At 39.2% G+C, this 17,850-nt stretch overlaps 2 protein-coding genes across 2 annotated transcripts in view; both read left to right on the top strand.

Annotated features, from left to right (window-relative positions):
* Positions 1 to 38: 38 nt before the first annotated feature.
* On the top strand, positions 39 to 12,249 carry LOC139950796 (phenylalanine--tRNA ligase beta subunit-like). Its single transcript, XM_071949609.1, has 15 exons — positions 39 to 203; positions 1,154 to 1,209; positions 2,003 to 2,100; positions 2,438 to 2,567; positions 3,358 to 3,473; positions 3,758 to 3,866; positions 4,710 to 4,860; positions 5,175 to 5,307; positions 5,614 to 5,727; positions 6,957 to 7,065; positions 7,419 to 7,598; positions 8,271 to 8,363; positions 8,878 to 9,060; positions 9,486 to 9,573; positions 10,095 to 12,249. The coding sequence occupies exons 1-15, from the start codon at positions 146 to 148 to the stop codon at positions 10,244 to 10,246; spliced, it is 1,770 nt and encodes a 589-aa protein (XP_071805710.1). The 5' UTR covers positions 39 to 145; the 3' UTR covers positions 10,247 to 12,249.
* A 720-nt stretch (positions 12,250 to 12,969) lies between these two features.
* Positions 12,970 to 17,850, top strand: part of LOC139951128 (arf-GAP with coiled-coil, ANK repeat and PH domain-containing protein 2-like) — a 36,301-nt gene continuing 31,420 nt past the window's right edge. The window contains exon 1 of the mRNA XM_071949970.1: positions 12,970 to 13,187. Coding sequence (XP_071806071.1) covers positions 13,117 to 13,187 — 71 coding nt within the window. The 5' untranslated portion in view covers positions 12,970 to 13,116. The remainder of the gene's footprint in view (positions 13,188 to 17,850) is intronic.

Below are 17,850 nucleotides of genomic sequence, written 5' to 3'. Positions count from 1 at the left end.
GTTTGGGTTTCATCATCATCGCTCCATCATATCATCAGTCACCGAACTGCCACATCTGCCGCACTGTTTTCTGAAGAAGAGCTACTGAACTTTCTCACAGCCAGAGCGTATAAACTTCGTTTTGGGGCCACAACTTGAGACGAAGATGCCTACGATAGCAGTTAAAAGAGATTTGCTTTTCGAAGCACTTGGAAGAACGTACAGTGAGTTTGGCATATTGTTTTTTTTTCTAAAAACTAAATCTGTCGGTCAGGTCGATCGGGACTGTCGATCGTCGGATCAAGTCACCCACAACACACAATTTAAAACAGATTCTAAAATATAAAAGAAGAGTAACTAATAACATAATAAGACTCTTGGAAAAGTTTCTGTATGGCGCCACCACGTTTTCATTCGATATGAAATAGTATAGTATCTAATTTATTACCTCAATGAGATATCCCTTTTTGTAAAAATGAGTGAAAAAGTGGTGGCGCCATACGGAAAGTTATTCAGGGCAGGGGGGGGGGGGGTTACCAAATCTCATGCATAGCTGGCCTCTGAACTTGGCACCTCTGCAAGTGAGCATTTCTGGGTCTGGATTTACGTAACTATCCTGGTGGAGTCTGCGCATGCGATTAAAATTAGTAATGCTGGATGATGTGCTCGAGACGAGAGCAGTTGTCTTGAAGGCTTTATTGTTGTTTGTTGTCTTGGATGGTAGTTTATATGTTGTACGGCTTGATCAGTTGAGAAAGAATCTGCCGTAGGTCCACTTTTTGTTGCCACAATTTTCTGAATTGATGGCTAGCTGATCAGTTGATTGTGGGGCCAAGCTATTCCGAGAACTATGAGTGTGCCTTCCGCTGTCGTCTCCAGAAGTCGTGGAGATGATATAGTGAAACAAACCTCGTAATAACTAGAATAGAACTCAATGAGGAGTAGGTCCGAGCCTGCCTCATCATGAGTCTTGACACTTGTCCCTGAGCAAGACATTCGTCTATCATGACCATGACCAATTGTCATCATTAATAATAAATGTTGGTACCATGGCTAGTGGTTGTAATGCATGTCAATAGCGAACCCACTGCAGTACACTTACCGTAGTGAAAAGTAAATGAATGTACATGTAATATGATTTTGATTGTCATTTTGTCATCTTGATTATTTTCAGCTGATGAGGAGTTTGAAGAGTTATGCTTTGACTATGGTCTGGAGCTAGATGAAATTGTAAGTAACGTGATAACTATCTATAGCCGCATGTAGACAGATCTTTAAGTGGGATTTGAAACTTTGCATGGTGGAAATTTACGATATGGAAAGGTTTGCGGTAACAACATGTAATGACTATCTTTAATGAGTTGGGGTGGTTCTGAAAAGAACCGTTGGTTTAACTCGATGTTTCGATCAGTATGCTCTGATCGTCTTCTGGAGAAAGGTTTCTGACTTCAGGTTTAGACAGATCTTCTTTGCTGTACACTAGATACAGAGTCGTAGACATGTCTGAGGGTCCACCATTCCAGGACAGAACATTGTCCCATGATTCAAATCTTACCCATCGCGCTGGATTACCATTCTATGGCAGTATTCATTTGTTATACTTCACTGAGGCAACAAAGGCAATTGCCTCCATGGACATTGCCTTGGTGCCCTTAAAAAAGCTCCAGTAGAAATTTACAATTTCCTCATAGGGTGCCCTTTACCAAGGAGAAAATGCCTTAGTGCCCTTGCCCTTTCAAACACGAAGCATACTTCTGAGCTGCTGTTACGCTCTGGGTTTTTGCCTTCCAGTAGTAATTGAATATTGCTGCCATATTTGGGCTGGTACCTAAGCTTGTCATTCATCAATGCTTGACGGTGCTCAGCGATGCATTGCAAAATTAGTTGGTCATAACGTTTTGGTGCCCTCTAGTTCTTTCATACAACTCATTAATGGCACTGTTGAAAGCTTGTAACATCGGAAAAAGGTAGATGTCGATACATTCTTTGCTTCTGGATGATATTTTATCCCTTTTATTCACAGACATCAGAGAGGGCCATGATAAGCAAAGAGCAGGGTGCAGACAAAGCAGAGGGTGCCTCGGACGTTGTCATCTACAAAGTGGACGTCCCTGCAAACAGGTGCGTGTGCCCTAGAGCAAGTTGGGACAAGGAACCGTGGTTGACCGTTGCTCGACGGCTGCGGATACTCACAAGCAATTTTAGCGCAAAGCGCTGGTTCGGATCTAGTGACAAGACTTTTTAGGCATAGGTTTCCCATGATATTTCCTGATTTCAGGATTGTTTTTTAAAATCTTCTTGAGCCATTCAATTTTCTTGAAAGAAGTGAAACATATTTGCCAAAGGGAAAAAGAAATAGTCCACAAGGCCACTGGGTCCAATGGAAGGACTTCAAGGGATCAACCAGTGCAGTTTCACAGTTTTAAGTAACTCCTAAATGATATTCTTAAATCTTCAGGTATGATCTTCTTTGTCTTGAAGGCTTGGCCCAAGCCCTCCTCGTCTTCCTGCAGAAGATTAAACATCCTCGATACGTCGCAACTCCTCCGGCCGATGGCAATCTCCAACGCATCATCATTAAACCCCCCGTAAGTAAGATTGCAAGCTTCGCTTCACAGGAAAACACAAGCTAAGATACAGGCCTGATACTTTGTTCTTATTTTCAACCAAATTTTGATGTGGTTTTCAGGATTTAAGTAAACAATAGCTGAATATAATTAACAGGCAATATGCATCAAATGGAATTTTTTTTTGGTAATCCTGTTTTTATCAAGGGAGAAATTTTATGCTAAGCAAATTTTTGTGCGTAGCAGCTCTATGAAATTGGGCCCTGATACTTTGTTCTTGTATAAAGGAAAGGCAGTTCACCTTATTAAAGACACTGGACACTATTGGTAGATGTCAAAGACCAGTCTTCTCACTAGGTGCATCTCAACATATGCATAAAATAACAAACCTGTGAAAATTTGAGCTCAATTGGTCGTCGAAGTTGCGAGATAATAATGAAAGAAAAAATACCCTTTTCACATGAAGTTGTGTGCTTTTAGATGCTGATTTCAAGACCTCAAATTCTAATTCTGAGGTCTCAAAATCAAATTCTTGGAAAATTACTTCTTTCTCAAAAACAATTTTACTTCAGAGGGAGCCGTTTCTCACAATGTTTTTTTTATACTATCAACCTCTCCCCATTACTCGTTACCAAGTAAGGTTTTATGCTAATAATTATTTCAAGTACTTTACCAATAGTGTCCACTGCCTTTAAAGGCAGTGGACAAGGCAGTGGACACTATTGGTAATTACTCAATAAACTGTTCTTGCAACTATTTTGTCAGCTCTACCAATCATGTATGATAACTTTCAATGCTAACTTTGTTACAGACAGCTCATGTGAGGCCATTTGTTGTGGGCGCAGTGCTCAGAGACATAACCTTCACCCAAGAAAATTACAAGAGTTTCATTGATCTTCAAGACAAATTACATCAAAACATTGGCAGGTCAGTCACCAAAACAATACTGTACTCTATTCTCCTAACATTTTAATTATAATAATAATAATAATAATAATTGTGGCTTCTTATAAAGCGCACATGTTCATCACTCAGTGCACTCCTGGCGCTGAAACATACCGTATTTTCCATTGATATTTCTCGGTTTTACCCATAACTCCAATGTGTGTAAAAGTACTGTATACTCAGTACATTATTGAGTCCTGTGAAAAAAAATCCACGGTTGATTAAAAGTTTAAATGTGCAGTTTGTCTCTCGTTCTCTACCCGCAGGAAACGAACTCTAGTTTCCATAGGAACACATGACTTGGATACAATTCAAGGTCCCTTCTACTACGACGCTCTGCCTCCTGATGAAATCAGATTCATTCCACTCAACCAGGTAAGATTAGATAACGGACTCGCCATTAAAGGGATTGGGTACTTTTTGTCTGACACAAAGCACAAAAGTCTCCACACATTTAAATAAAACTTACACGGTTTAAAGGGAAGGTACACGTTTGGTAATTACTCAAAACAAATATTAACGTTATATTAATAACGAGCATTGGAGAGCTGTTGATAGTATAAAAAATTGTGAGAAACAGCTCCCTCGTTTTTTTTTTGCCTCTAGAGGGCACTGTTCGTTTGTGAATGAGATCCTATGGGCAGATTAATATTAGTTTTAGACAGTGTCACTCGGGTCATTCATAAAAATAACCGGATCTAATTTAAAGATGGCGATTTGCTTTTTCTTTTGATCGTGATTGACTCTACGTGAAGGAAAACTTTCATAATCTTTGAACAAATTACGTCAGAAATGTCATTGTTTTAACTCTTCACGGAGATGAGCATAGTTAAATACTTAATTTATGTTGTCTAATGCTGTCTTAATAGAAGTTTCATAAGGATTCAGACAAAACATTCCTATCAGTTGTCGCCCGACGTCCGCGGATAATAGGAATATCCGGTTACTCGGTTGTAATTACAGGACTATCCGGTTTAGAAATAGGTATTCGCACCCCTTGCGGATATCCGGTTAAGAAAAAAAATGCATTCGCGGTTACGGATAGGAAAACATATTCGCCATTAACCGGATATTCAAATTATTTGCCCAGGCCTAATGCTTATGTTGGGATACACCAAGTGAGAAGACTGGTCTTTGACAGTTACCAAACGTGTACCTTCCTTTTTTTTCTTCAAAGGACCAACTATCATGTCTGTAATAACTTTGGTATCTTAACAGACAAAAGAGTTATCGGCCGTGGAACAGATGGAGTTATTTGCGAAGGATAGTCACCTTCGTCATTATCTGCCGATCATCAGAGACAGTCCTGTGTACCCCATCATCTATGACAGTAAGAAGACGGTCTTATCGATGCCTCCAATCATCAATGGTAAGAACCAAGAGTAAATATATTTATTTATTTATTTTGTTGTTTATGCAAATTTTGTTGTTTCTGCTTACCGTAAGCACAGAATCAGCGCTAATGGAAGCAGGGAATTCTGTGCTTACGACAGGCATATTTCACGGGTTAGTGGCGATCTGGCTTCTGTTTATTGGGTCTTATATCTCAAACTTCGTCCCACTCCTTGCAGTAACAATACCTGATGCTTTGTATCCTTTGGCAAAAGGCGCGTTATAAATACGGTTACTATTGTTATTGCATTTTTAGAACTCTTTTTTTTTGTGGTTATTTTGTTGACACAGGGGACCATTCTAAAATCAGTCTGGCCACCAAGAACGTCCTGATTGAGATCACAGCCAAGGATCTAACTAAAGCTCAGATTGTTTTAGATATCATTGTCAGTACATTCAGTCAGTACTGCTCTAAACCACACAGGTGAGTCAAGTCAACCTCAATGCCGTGAGATCTTTATTTAAAGGTAGTGGACACTATTGGTAATTACTCAAAGTAATTTTTGTCATAAAATATCACTTGCCTGGTGCATGTTTCCCTTCATCCTAGGATCTGCCATCTTTTAAGAAGAATATCAATTCCTACCTTCAGCTCCACTGAGTTTCTGCATTTCTATATTTTCTTCCTTGTAGCCCTTTACCTAGAGTGGATTTTAGCCTTGTTTCGGGCGAACTTGCATACAAAAAAAAGAAAAAAGTTGTGACTAATTTTTGTTGTTGATGTTGACAGTATCGAGAGTGTTGAAGTCACTCATATAGACGGTTCCAAGGTGATGTACCCAACGTTGCACTACAGACACGAGCAGCTACCAGTGGAACTTATCAACAACAGGATCGGTATCAAGTAAGTCAAACGTCTAGGACCAAGTAAGTCAAAAGTCTAGGACCAAGTAAGTCAAAGGTCTAGGACCAAGTAAGTCAAAAGTCTAGAACCAAGTAAGTCAAACGTCTAGGACCAAGTAAGTCAAAAGTCTAGGACCAAGAAAACCAAAAGTCTAGGACCAAGTAAACCAAAAGTCTAGGACCAAGTAAGTTGAAAGTCTAGGACCAAGTAAGTCAAAAGTCTGGGACCAAGTAAGTCAAAATTCTAGGACCAAGTAAGTCAAAAGTCTAGGACCATGTAAGTCAAGTCTAGGACCAAGTAAGTCAAACGTCTAGGACCAAGTAAGTCAAAAGTCTAGGACCATGTAAGTCAAGTCTAGGACCAAGTAAGTCAAACGTCTAGGACCAAGTAAGTCAAAAGTCTAGGACCAAGTAAGTCAAAAGTCTAGGACCATGTAAGTCAAGTCTAGGACCAAGTAAGTCAAACGTCTAGGACCAAGTAAGTCAAAAGTCTAGGACCAAGTAAGTCAAAAGTCTAGGACCATGTAAGTCAAGTCTAGGACCAAGTAAGTCAAGTTTAGAATCAAGCAAGTCAACTTTAGAACCAAGTGAGTTAATTCTAGGACCAACTAAGACAAATCTAGGACCAAGTAAGTCAAGCCTAGGACCAAGTTAGCCAAGTCTAGGACAAACTAAGTCAAGTAAGGACCAAGTATAGGTCAAGTCTAGGATCAAGTTAGTCAAATGTAGGGCTAAGAAAGTCAAGTTTAGGACAAGCATGTTGACTTCAGTCATTTAGTACCAATTGAGTCAGTTCTTGGACCATTTAAGTCAAATCTAGGACCAAGTTAGTCAAGTCTAGGACCAACTTAGTGAAGTATAGGACCAAGTAAGTCAAATCTAGGACCAATTAAGTCAAATCTAGGACCAAGTAAACCAAGTCTAGGACTAAGTAAGTCCTTTAGGGACACAGGTGTCATGACCAGGTGACACTCCAATACGAGAATTTGAGTAACTTCTCTTTTACTGGTCCTCATGGCAATGAATGTTACTTATATGTTTTTTTTTAAAGCATTTTTTAAGAATTTATTATTTCACAGTTGGACTGATGTGCAGAATTTGAAGTCTAAATTTGTTTTATCTTTGATTACCTTCAATCTGGCATTACAACCTGTCTCATCCAACCGTCACATTGATGTGAGTGGGATTCGAACCTTGTCCGATAATCTGTTTGTTCATTGTGTGTCTCAGGGAGGATGCTGATGCAGTCGCTAGCCTTCTTACCAGGATGTGTCTCAGCAGTGAGGTCATCGACAACAAGAAACGACTCGTAGTTGAAGTTCCTCCCAACAGGGCTGATATCCTTTTGATACCCCTTCCCCCCAAATTGGTGCAAACACCAAACTAACACCAGAAAAAATAACTAATTAAACACCAATCTACACCCATACAACACCAGATAAAACCCCGCCCATTAAAATCAAACCAACACCCACTCACCTCCATGCTCAAAACCCCATGAAAACACCAACAACCACTAGAACTCATTAATCCAGATCTGTACCCCTACTAACACCTAACCAACACTAGAAAAAACCCCACCAATTTAAACCGCAATCAACACCCACACAACACCAGATATACACCGTCCTCCATGTTCAAAACCTGCAACAAAACACCATGAGAACACTCCTTAACACACCCTTCTCACATGTCATCCATGCATGTGATGTCATCGAGGATGTTGCCGTTGCCTACGGTTTCAACAATCTAGTAGAGCGCATCCCTCAGACCAACACCATCGCCAATCAGCTACCTATCAACAAACTGACCGATCTACTTAGACCGGAGATGGCTGCGGCGGGATTCACCGAAGTCCTGACCTTTGCCCTTGTAAGTCAGATCCATTCATTCGTAAATGGTTTATTCTTCAAAAACAAATTTCCCATGGCGACCAATGGTCGAATTACAGGAAAGTATACAGAGAATACACACTTTTAAAAAGAAGAAAACAATTACACAATTACAAAATTGAGACTACAAAATTGGTTTAGGAGAGGAAATAATTATTAACAATAAGTTAAACAAAATTGTTTGAAAAATAGTGAAATAGTATTCTGGATAACAATTTTGTAGGCGCAGCCCAGTGTAACCTTGAGGCAATCTTAAGAAAGTAAGAAAACAAACTAAACAAGTACAAAAAAAAGCTGCATACTAATGGTAGAGGGGTGGATTTCACAAAGAGTTAGGACTAGTCTTATCTCGAGTTAGGACCAGTTACTCGTCCTAACTTAGGACTATCCATGCAGTTTGTATGTCTATTAGGACTAGTCCAGAACCCAGATGATATGCCATTTGTGAGTTAGATTTGAACAGTCTTTTACAATGACTTGCTTATTCGTTTGAATAAGCAATTTACGTTTGAATTTCTCAGACTATGTTTATTCTATCAACAGCTCTCCAGTTTTATATGCTAACAATTATTTTGAGGTAATTACCAATAGTGTTCAGTGCTTTTAAGGGATGACTTTTTTTATTTAAGGGTATTCTTTTACTTTCTTGCAGTGCTCAAAAGAGGACATCTCAGAGAAGTTGGGGAAGGACATGTCGACCACCAACGCAGCAATCATCTCCAATCCTAAAACTCTAGACTTTCAGGTTAGTAACTCCCCCTCATCAAGACCCTTGGTTTCCTATAAGGTTCGTTAAGGTTTCCAGGGGCTAGTTTCATAAAGCTGGTAAGCCCAAAAGATTGCTAAGCACAGGAAAATCTGGCTTAGTACAAATTGGTTACCAAGCCAACTGCCCTGTAATTGCAGTATAAGCAAATTGATTTTTGAAATTGTCAGTTTAACAGCTTTACAATGCATTTATGGTTCTATCAATTTTTACAATCATGGCTTATGAACATTTTCATGGAGCTGCTTAAGCACGAAATTAGCTAGGCACAGCAAAATAATTCACCAGATCAAGGTTACCAGCCAAAAAACAATGTTACATGTACCATCTGTGACGGTATTTCAGGACAAAAGACTCATTTAGCTTGATCGCATCACAAATGCCGGCAGCTCTGGCTGTAGACCACTCGCCCACGACACGCTATATTCTCAATGGACTCAAGGTGGCCAGATAATCATTTCTCTGACCCTCATCCTTTTGTTTTCCTCTACAGGTGGCGCGTACCTGTTTACTTCCAGGCGTCTTGAAGACAATCAGCAACAATCGTAAGATGCCCCTTCCCATCAAGGCCTTTGAGATCTCAGACATCATTATCAAAAACCCGAAGATGGACGTCGGCACTGAGAATCACCGACACCTCTGTGCCGTGCATTACAATAAGACACCTGGATTTGAGGCAAGTTTTTCCACGGGTAGTTCCTTCCATGCTAGGGTCCTTCTAGAGTAAATTAATCCTGTCGCAGGTCAATACATCACACACATGCCCAGGACGTAATAGCTTAGAATCTTTACTGGACCTTGTTTTTATTTACAAGACTTTTTTTGTTTAAAGACACTGGACACTATTGGTAATTGTCAAAGACTAGTCTTCACAGTTGGTGTATCTCAACATTATGCATAAAATAACAAACCTGTGAAAATTTGAGCTCAATTGGTCGTCGAAGTTGCGAGATATTAATGAAAGAAAAAACACTCTTGTCACACCATGGTCACACAGAGTTGTGTGCTTTCAGATGCTTGATTTCGAGACCTCGAATTCTAAATCAGAGGTCTCGAAATCAAATTCACGTACATGACTATTTTATTGTTTTATCTGAACAGGTTATCCATGGTCTGCTGGATCGGACGATGCAACTTCTGCAGGTTCCATTTTCTAAGGAAGACGGCTACTTCTTACGAGCAGTGGAAGGTAAGGAGATATCAAGTGTTGTCCCCATTGTCAGAAGATAAAGAGAAGGAAATTTAGACTTGATGTATTTGTTCAGTCAAGCCGACATTAAAGGCACAGGACATCTTTGGTAATTGTCAAAGACCAGTATAGATCCTATGCACAACGCGCAGCGCATATACACGGGCGTCTCCTGTCCGCCATTTTTTGTGCTAAACGTGCACCAAAGGAATGAACTTCCCCAAAAAGGCAGAAATGGTAGACACACATTGTTCGGAGGTGCATGTTTTGACACACAAATTGGCGGATAGGAGACATGCGTGTTTGTGCGTAGCGCGTTGTGAATAGGGTCTATTCTCACTTGGTGTATCCCAACGTCATGTGCATAAAATAATAAATCTGTGAAAATTTGGATTTGCAAATGGTCATTGAAGTTGCAAGAAAATAATGAAAGAAAATTTCACACAAAACTTCTTTAAATTGTTAATAAAAGTTGTGAAGAGATTTTAATGATGTAATATATATATTTTTTGCCACGACAGACGCTACATACTTCTCCGGACGGTGTGCAGACATCGTCGTCAAGGGAACAAGCATCGGCCGTTTGGGCGTCCTCCATCCGAAAGTCTTGACGAAATTTGAGCTGACCAATCCCTGTGCAGCGATAGAAATCACAATCGAACCTTTCCTATGATTGGTCGTCAGTTTTACTTTAAAATATTTTATTGAGATTATGGTCACATATTGCATAGTAATATTAAGAGAACATGGTATGTTAGGGTATATTCTGTGGTAAAGCGTAACAGTAGGAGGGTTGACTTTATACTTGGTATAACATACACCACATGATCATTGCAGGCTGGCATAGTTTATCTACCATTCAAAACCACAGTGGACGATATTGAATGGTCAGACAGTAGGAGGGTTGACTATACTTTGTATAGCACACACCACATGATCATTGCAGGCTGGCAAAGTTTATCTGTCATTCAAAACCACAGTGGACGATATTGAATGGTCAGACAGTAGGAGGGTTGACATTATACTTGGTATAGCATTTACCACATAATATCATATTGCAGGCTGGCATAGGTTATCTATCATTCAAAACCATAGTGGACGATATTTGATGGTCGGACAGTAGGAGGGTTGACTTTATACTTGGTATAGCATTCACCAATCACCACATGATATCAAATTGCATGCTGGCATAGTTCATTCAAAACTACAATATTGAATGGTCCGACAGTAGGAGGGTTGACTTTGTACCGTTTAGGAGAGTCACCCCAGATATCATAATTGCATTTCATCTGGTTAATAGAATTGGTAATTCAATATTAATCATGCACCGGTATGTCTATAATGATAATGTAAATATGATGGGATTTTAATTCAATAAAAATGCATCACTTTAACAAATGACCCTCTCGATATGCCAGTTGAGATTATGGAGTAAGGTTGGTGTCTTTAAAGGCAGTGGACACTATTGGTAACTACTCAAAATAATTATCAGCTTAAAACCTATCTTGGTAATGAGTAATGGGGAGAGGTTGATAGTATAAAACATTGTGAGAAACGGCTCCCTCTGAAGTGACGTAGTTTTCGAGAAAGAAGTAATTTTCCACGAATTTGGTTTTGAGACCTCAAGTTTAGAACTTAAGGTCTCGAAATCAACCATCTGAACGCACACAAGTTCGTGTGACAAGGGTGTTTTTTCTTTCATTATTATCTCGCAACTTCGACGACCAATTGAGCTCAAATTTTCACAGGTTTGTTATTTCATGCATATGTTGAGATACACAAAGTGAGAAGACTGGTTTTTGACAATTACCAATAGTGTCCACTGTCTTTAATGGGACGGCTACTCTATGTTCCGATACCAGGTGTGGAAATTAAGTGTACTTTCTTGGCAGTCGGCAGGGCTAGTCACCCAGAATGGTTAGTTGCCCTGATGAGATTTTGGTAGCTTGAAAAACACTCTATGTCTTGAGTCACAACACAAATTGGTCACCAAAAGTGTTTCATTTTACAAGACCATCAGCACAGTTCATTATTGTTTGTGATGTTGATTGTTGCATTATTTTTCCACTAGTCCGCTGGGCTATCAAACTGGATAAATGAGTAGCCTGGCTGTAAATCTTTATTTTTTATTTATTTTTTTTCCACCACGAAGGAATTTTTTTTATTCACACTTAAGACCACTCCTCATATTACAAACATGCTGAAAATAGGTAATATTAACAGCAAAGAAATAAACAAAATACAAAATCGGGCTGTAAATCTGGTAGTCCCGGGCTAGCAGGCTAGTGGCAATTTCAACCCCTGTGATAACCCCCATGTTCCGACACCATGTTCCGACACCCCTATGTTCTGACGCCCCTGTTCCGAGACCCCTATGTTCTAATAGTGCCTCATGATTTGCACACTTACAAGGTTTCCACAGTAACAAATCTAATACAGACAATGTACGGGTTTGGCCAGGTAGATATAAATACACTTTTGGGATACTGAAGGGGAGTTCATTTTGGTTAAGGGTTAGGTTGTTCTTAAGGTTACAGGTAGGATTAGGGACTCATATATTAGGGGTGTTTGAACATTGGTGCATAACCTACAGAGTTCTATCAAAACACAAGGTTAAGACTCTGTACAAATATTTTAAAAGCAGAAAAATAAACAAAATGTAATGAGTAAACACAACTCCAAGTGTAAATTTCAATGCATATATAGTCATGACACCCCCTCCCCACCCCTTCCCACGTTTGTCGACCTAGTAAATAAAAAGACACGTGCTCTTTTTTCTCTCATTGTTTGGAGTTATACAACTGAGAAAGCACTCTCTAAAGGTCCTTTAAAAAAAAACCGCTCACACACAACCCATTGCTAGCCAGTACTGTTGATATTTGGCCAAGATTCACTTTTTTTTAATGCTTTGCAATTATGAGAGGAAGGGAGATGACCAATTCAAATTATTTTATGATGTACCTGCTCATTTCCAGTAGATGGAAATTTTTATCTTTTTACAATTTTCCAATGGCAAGTCATTTTTGCAATGACTCACTCCTCATGGGAGTCAGATAAAGTCTCTAACCTAACATTAGAATGGTGTAAATTACCATTGTAGTCGATAAACTTCCGTGGTCAAATTTGTCAACATCCAAAACATCCGATATGCCCGAATTTACAAAGTAAGGTATATCATGTCAGTGTACATTGTTTTTGTGAAGTCATCCACATGATTTATGCATCAAATGCACGAAGGAAGACTAGCTGGATTTGTCAATTGAGGGCGCTATATTAATTTGGGCGGCAGAGTATTATTTGTGTGGTTCCCGACTCGCTTTTAGTTTTACAACGATCTTTATGCAAACTATAAATCTGCAACCATGCTTAAATGTCGACACGGATTCATAAGCAATTTTTCACACTTCGACTTTGTGCATGCGTAACTCGCATCGTTTCTCAAAACACTTTAAATAATACAACAATCTCCCTATTTATATAATAGAGAGTTAAAGCTTTATGCGGCAGGATCCTGAAGAATATTCCCCCGGTGTCAGGAGCTGAATGAGTGTGGTCGGTATCATGAAACCCAATGTCACCTTCGAAGAAGCGCTGAAAGATTCTCCAAATTTTAGGTGAGTGTTGCATGCAGCTGTGTGAAGAACGGGACCCTCCCACTTTTTGTAGTCAACTTTTTTATTTTATGCCATATTTTCTCCTCCAAAATCGTATGTCTGAAGGCGTCTAACGACTGAAGGCCTTCGTTTTTGAAAGGGCAGGGGCACCAAGTCATTTTCTCCTTGTTGAAGGGCCAAACCTTTTCAAATAAATAATATTATTATTTTAAAATATTAGTAGGGGTGTATTTTATAAATAATTAAGTCTTAACATGCTTAGTTTTAGTATTAAAATTAATGATAATAATTAATAAAATAAAACTGCATTTCTAGACTGCTAAAAAACCTCCAAAAGAAAGTCTGGAATAACATAACCGCACCGACGGACAACCAAAAGAATAACTATGATAGTAGTATGTATCGATGAATTTAAACAGAAATGTTTTAAGAAGAGTCTTGAATCTTGAGATAGTGGTAGCTTGTTGTTTGATCATGTTGATGTGTAGAGGGGGGTGAGGGAGATTGTTCCATAAAGATGAGGTGCAGAAAATTTAAAACTACGCTGACCAATGTTTGGGTGGCAATATTATTATTAGGGATTGAATTGTGACATGGATGAGTATTAAAAAATTGTAAGTTTCTACTGGACTGGAGCATGTTAGGGCACCAGGGCCAAAGCAATGACAGGGGGCATCATGGAGGACATTATATTGCCTCTGTGAAGTATAATCAGGCCAGTCTGCGCAGCCATCTGGCCATTGGAGAATGTTAAGAATAGGGTCTTCACTCGGCTGCCTCATTCAACTTAATTATGACCAAAAAGAAAACCTTAATATCACTCACAAAGACTGATTGCAAGTTAGACCTATTTGGGATTTTCTTTTACCTTTTTGAGTCAAACTCAAATCCTTCAATTTACACAGTCCCAATTCTTCAGTTCTAACTAAAATTCTATGAATCTAAATTGCCAAAAACAAAGTGTGAAGGATTCAGAATCAGGGGTCATGCCCTAACACAGTAATAGCAGCAAGTGCTGATCACCAACCAAAACATGACACAGGGACAGGGTTAGTTGCGATAACATAACCCTCCTCCCGACTAGGACAGGGTCAGGCGTACCAATCTCTGATCTGATCTAAAGCCCAAACAATGCGGTGTGGAGTGACAAAGGTCATCCCATAGTCCATAGAAAGTAGAAGAGAATATGAGAAATTAAGCCACTTGCTCTGTTGACACTAATAGAATAGAATGATAATAATCGGTTTTATATCGCGCTATACACGTCCGACGAAGGGCATCTCTTCAAAAGCGCTTCCAATATTATTACCCCTGCCGTCGATTCCACCAAACTCTTCCTAACTTAGGATTAATCATTGGACCCATCCTACATGTCCTAAGTTAGGATGGGTTATACTCATCCCAACTCGAGATAGGACTAATCCAGAGTGTTTTGTGAAATCGGCTGCTGGTCACTGGGCCATTTACAATGTATTTCATTCATCAAACCATCTGAGCTCCCTGGGGGAGCCTGTGCAACAAATATGCGCTACTTAGCTATCTCTGCCCTCACAGGTATCCATTTTCCTCCAAGGTGGAGAGAAGCAATTATAGTGTCTTGCTCAGTACACTTGAAGTGTAACGACCGGGACTCAAACCCACACTCTGCTGAACTGAAAAACCAGAGTTTGAGTTCGATGCTCTTATGAAAATCTGCTGGGCCATGACACCCCAAACTGCCCAGTCTACACGTACACGTATGTGGATACAAATATGACATGAAAATTGGAGAAAGGCTGGAAAAAAAGTATAAAGTGGTGTATTTCTGGTGTACATTTTGTTTTAAAACACTTGAGTAAATAACTTAATTATGGCTTTCTAGATAAAAAAAAAAACCCATATCAATTTACTAGGCTTTCTCATGTACATAAAAAAATGATCTATTTTGACATTAAAACAGGGCCGCCATGTAATAAACAAATGAAACAAAAAAGTGAAACCAGTGAAAAAGTGCAATCATATATTTTTAAAGTGCGAAAGTGAACGGAATCTCACTTGTGCCAAAAGTCAACATCATAGAAATTAACTTTCACATGAAAGAGGATGTAAGAACTTGGATATTACTAAAATAAAATAAAAATGTGGGTAAATATTTTGTTATAATCTCACAAAAATAAAAAGTGGCTCTGAAAAGGCTCTTTGAAAAAGAGTTCGTTTCTAAGGTATTCAAAAAATTTTCAATCTGAAAAATGTTTCATGCAGAAACTTTTCTGTATTCAAATTATGGATTATTCTTTAAAAGTGCGATGGACAATACTGCTCCAGATTTTTTAGCGTCGGCAATATCTTTAAAAGAAATGCTAACCATGAACTTTTCACAGGGAGTTTATTATGATGGGATTAAAGCCATTGGACACTTTTGGTAAACAGTATTGTCCAAGGCCCACACCTGTGAAAATTTAGGCTCAATTGGTCATCGGAGTCGGGAGAAAATAACAGGAAAACACACCCTTGTTTCCGCACGTTTTGCCGTGTAATGACATGTGTTTAAAATAAATCTGTAATTCTCGATATCGAGAATTTATATTGTTTTAATGTTTTCTCAAAACGTAAAGCATTTCATGGAATAACATTTCAAGAGAAGTCTTTTACCATTACTATCTGTAAACCCTGTAAGTTATTTGTAAATCTGTGAACTTTTAATTTTTGTTCTGTTCAGAAAATGTCCAACGGCTTTAAACGATTCATACTTGGACTATGTCAACATTTCACTTTTTTATCCAAAATAAATACATTTAAATATTTATATTAACTTATTTACTCTAAATAGAAATAAATTACTTTGGAGTTGCCAAATCAAAAACAAAAGTTTGGATTGGAGTTGACGTCAGAGAACTAACATGACACCACCCTGCAGAAAATAAAACCGATAAAGTGATGCTAATTTTAAATAAACATTTATAGCAATCAGAGGGACGTGCAATCAGGACAGGAGCTATGTTGATATTGTGTCATTATATAGTGACTATGTGTTGCACTATACCACAGGAAGCTGCCATCCTGTTTCCTTGCTATTGATACAGTGTGATATGGCATTACTGCAATTGATGCATCCAGACTTGTCTAATCGTGGTCTGCCAGTGACACAACAAGGAAAAAGAAGTTGTAGTGTAGCTGTCAAATGCTTGAAGAGAGAAGTCAGCTTACATGTAATGCAGCTCTGTGGTTTCTGTCCTTGCCTGTCACCTCTGTGGACCCCGGTTTGATACCCCAGACCTGATGCTTCATGACTGATAATTCAGGCCTGATAATTTAGGCCTGATACATCAAGGAGGCAACAAAGGCGATTGCCTCCATGCCCCCTGGTCACTGCCTTGGTGCCCTTGGTGCCCAGTAGAAGTTTACAATTCCCTCATAGGGTGCCCTTTACCAAACAGAGAAAATGCCGTGGTGCCCTATTACCCTTTCAAAAAGTAAGCATAAAGGCCTGATGTCAAGATCAGGGCCCAATTTCATAGAGCTGCTTAAGCACAAAATTTTGCTTAAGCAAAAAAATCCTTGCTTAGTAAAATCAGATTACCGGCCAAGACTCCACTCAATTGTTATGCTAAGTAAACAACAGCTAAATACCAGTCACAAGCAATTTATATGGCATTAAAATTTTGCCAGTAACATGTGAAAAATAAGCGATCTATTTTCGTGCTTAAGCAAATTTTTTGCTTAAGCATCTATATGAAATTGGCCCCAGAGCCTTCAGTGGATTCGGTTTTTCAGTCCCTACCTGACTGCATGGTGGGTTTTCCCTAAAGCAGTTTTTCTCCCACTTCTAAAACTGAAATTTCTTCTTAAAAAAAAATTGGTGTGATGTTTCCATTAGGATGCTTTGCCGACTAAAATTCAGATTCACACTTTGGTCACATTAAATGTAGACTTAACTCAAGTCTGACTCTTTCATTATGGTCTATTAATGCACAGGGCATGAATGAAATTATGTCTAAGGGCAACCTCTATGTAGTGCCAATTTAGAACAAGGGGCCTTTCTCAAACCACGGCTTGGGCTCCAGCTCAGGCTTAGGCTCCGCGTGCTGTGTACGCAGCTCGGCCTTTAACCTGCACTTTTGAAAGCCAGCAGGCCTCAAAAATACATTGTACATGTAATCATCAGCACCTACAGCAATTGCTGTGGTGTTCTACTTTTGCTGTGGTGCCCTTTGCAGCGTTCAAAATACAAAAGTTTCCTCACAGAAGTGCCCCCCCCCCCCTCCCCAACTGCTTACCAGAGAAAAATGTCTGCGCCCCACCGAAAGAAATTCAAGGCATACAGCAGCCATGAATCTCAGGGATGAGATTGTTCAGACTTTTAGCTGAATTCAGACTTTTTATGTCGGCCTGGTGAAGAAAATCAGACAATATTTTTTTTCCACAAATAAAGAAATCCTGCTGATTTGTCTACTTCTTTGGTGCTTTGGATACTGTTTCCAAAAGCTCCTTGGAATCTATAACCCCATGGGTTACCAAACGGTAGAAATGCCATCATTTCAATATACCTTTGAATTTGTATCCAAGTTTCAGACTTTTTCGTTAGTAATGATGCTCACCCCTGCTATGTGATTGTGCAGTCACTAAGGTCTCATAGACTGTGCGAGTCTCAGTCGAAAACGAGAAAATTACTCAAAACGAAAAC

The sequence above is a fragment of the Asterias amurensis genome, chromosome 18 (assembly GCF_032118995.1).
Source record: "Asterias amurensis chromosome 18, ASM3211899v1".
Lineage (NCBI taxonomy): Eukaryota > Metazoa > Echinodermata > Asteroidea > Forcipulatida > Asteriidae > Asterias > Asterias amurensis.
The sequence above is the reverse complement of the archived record's forward strand: the minus strand, read 5'-3'. Positions and strand labels throughout refer to the sequence as shown.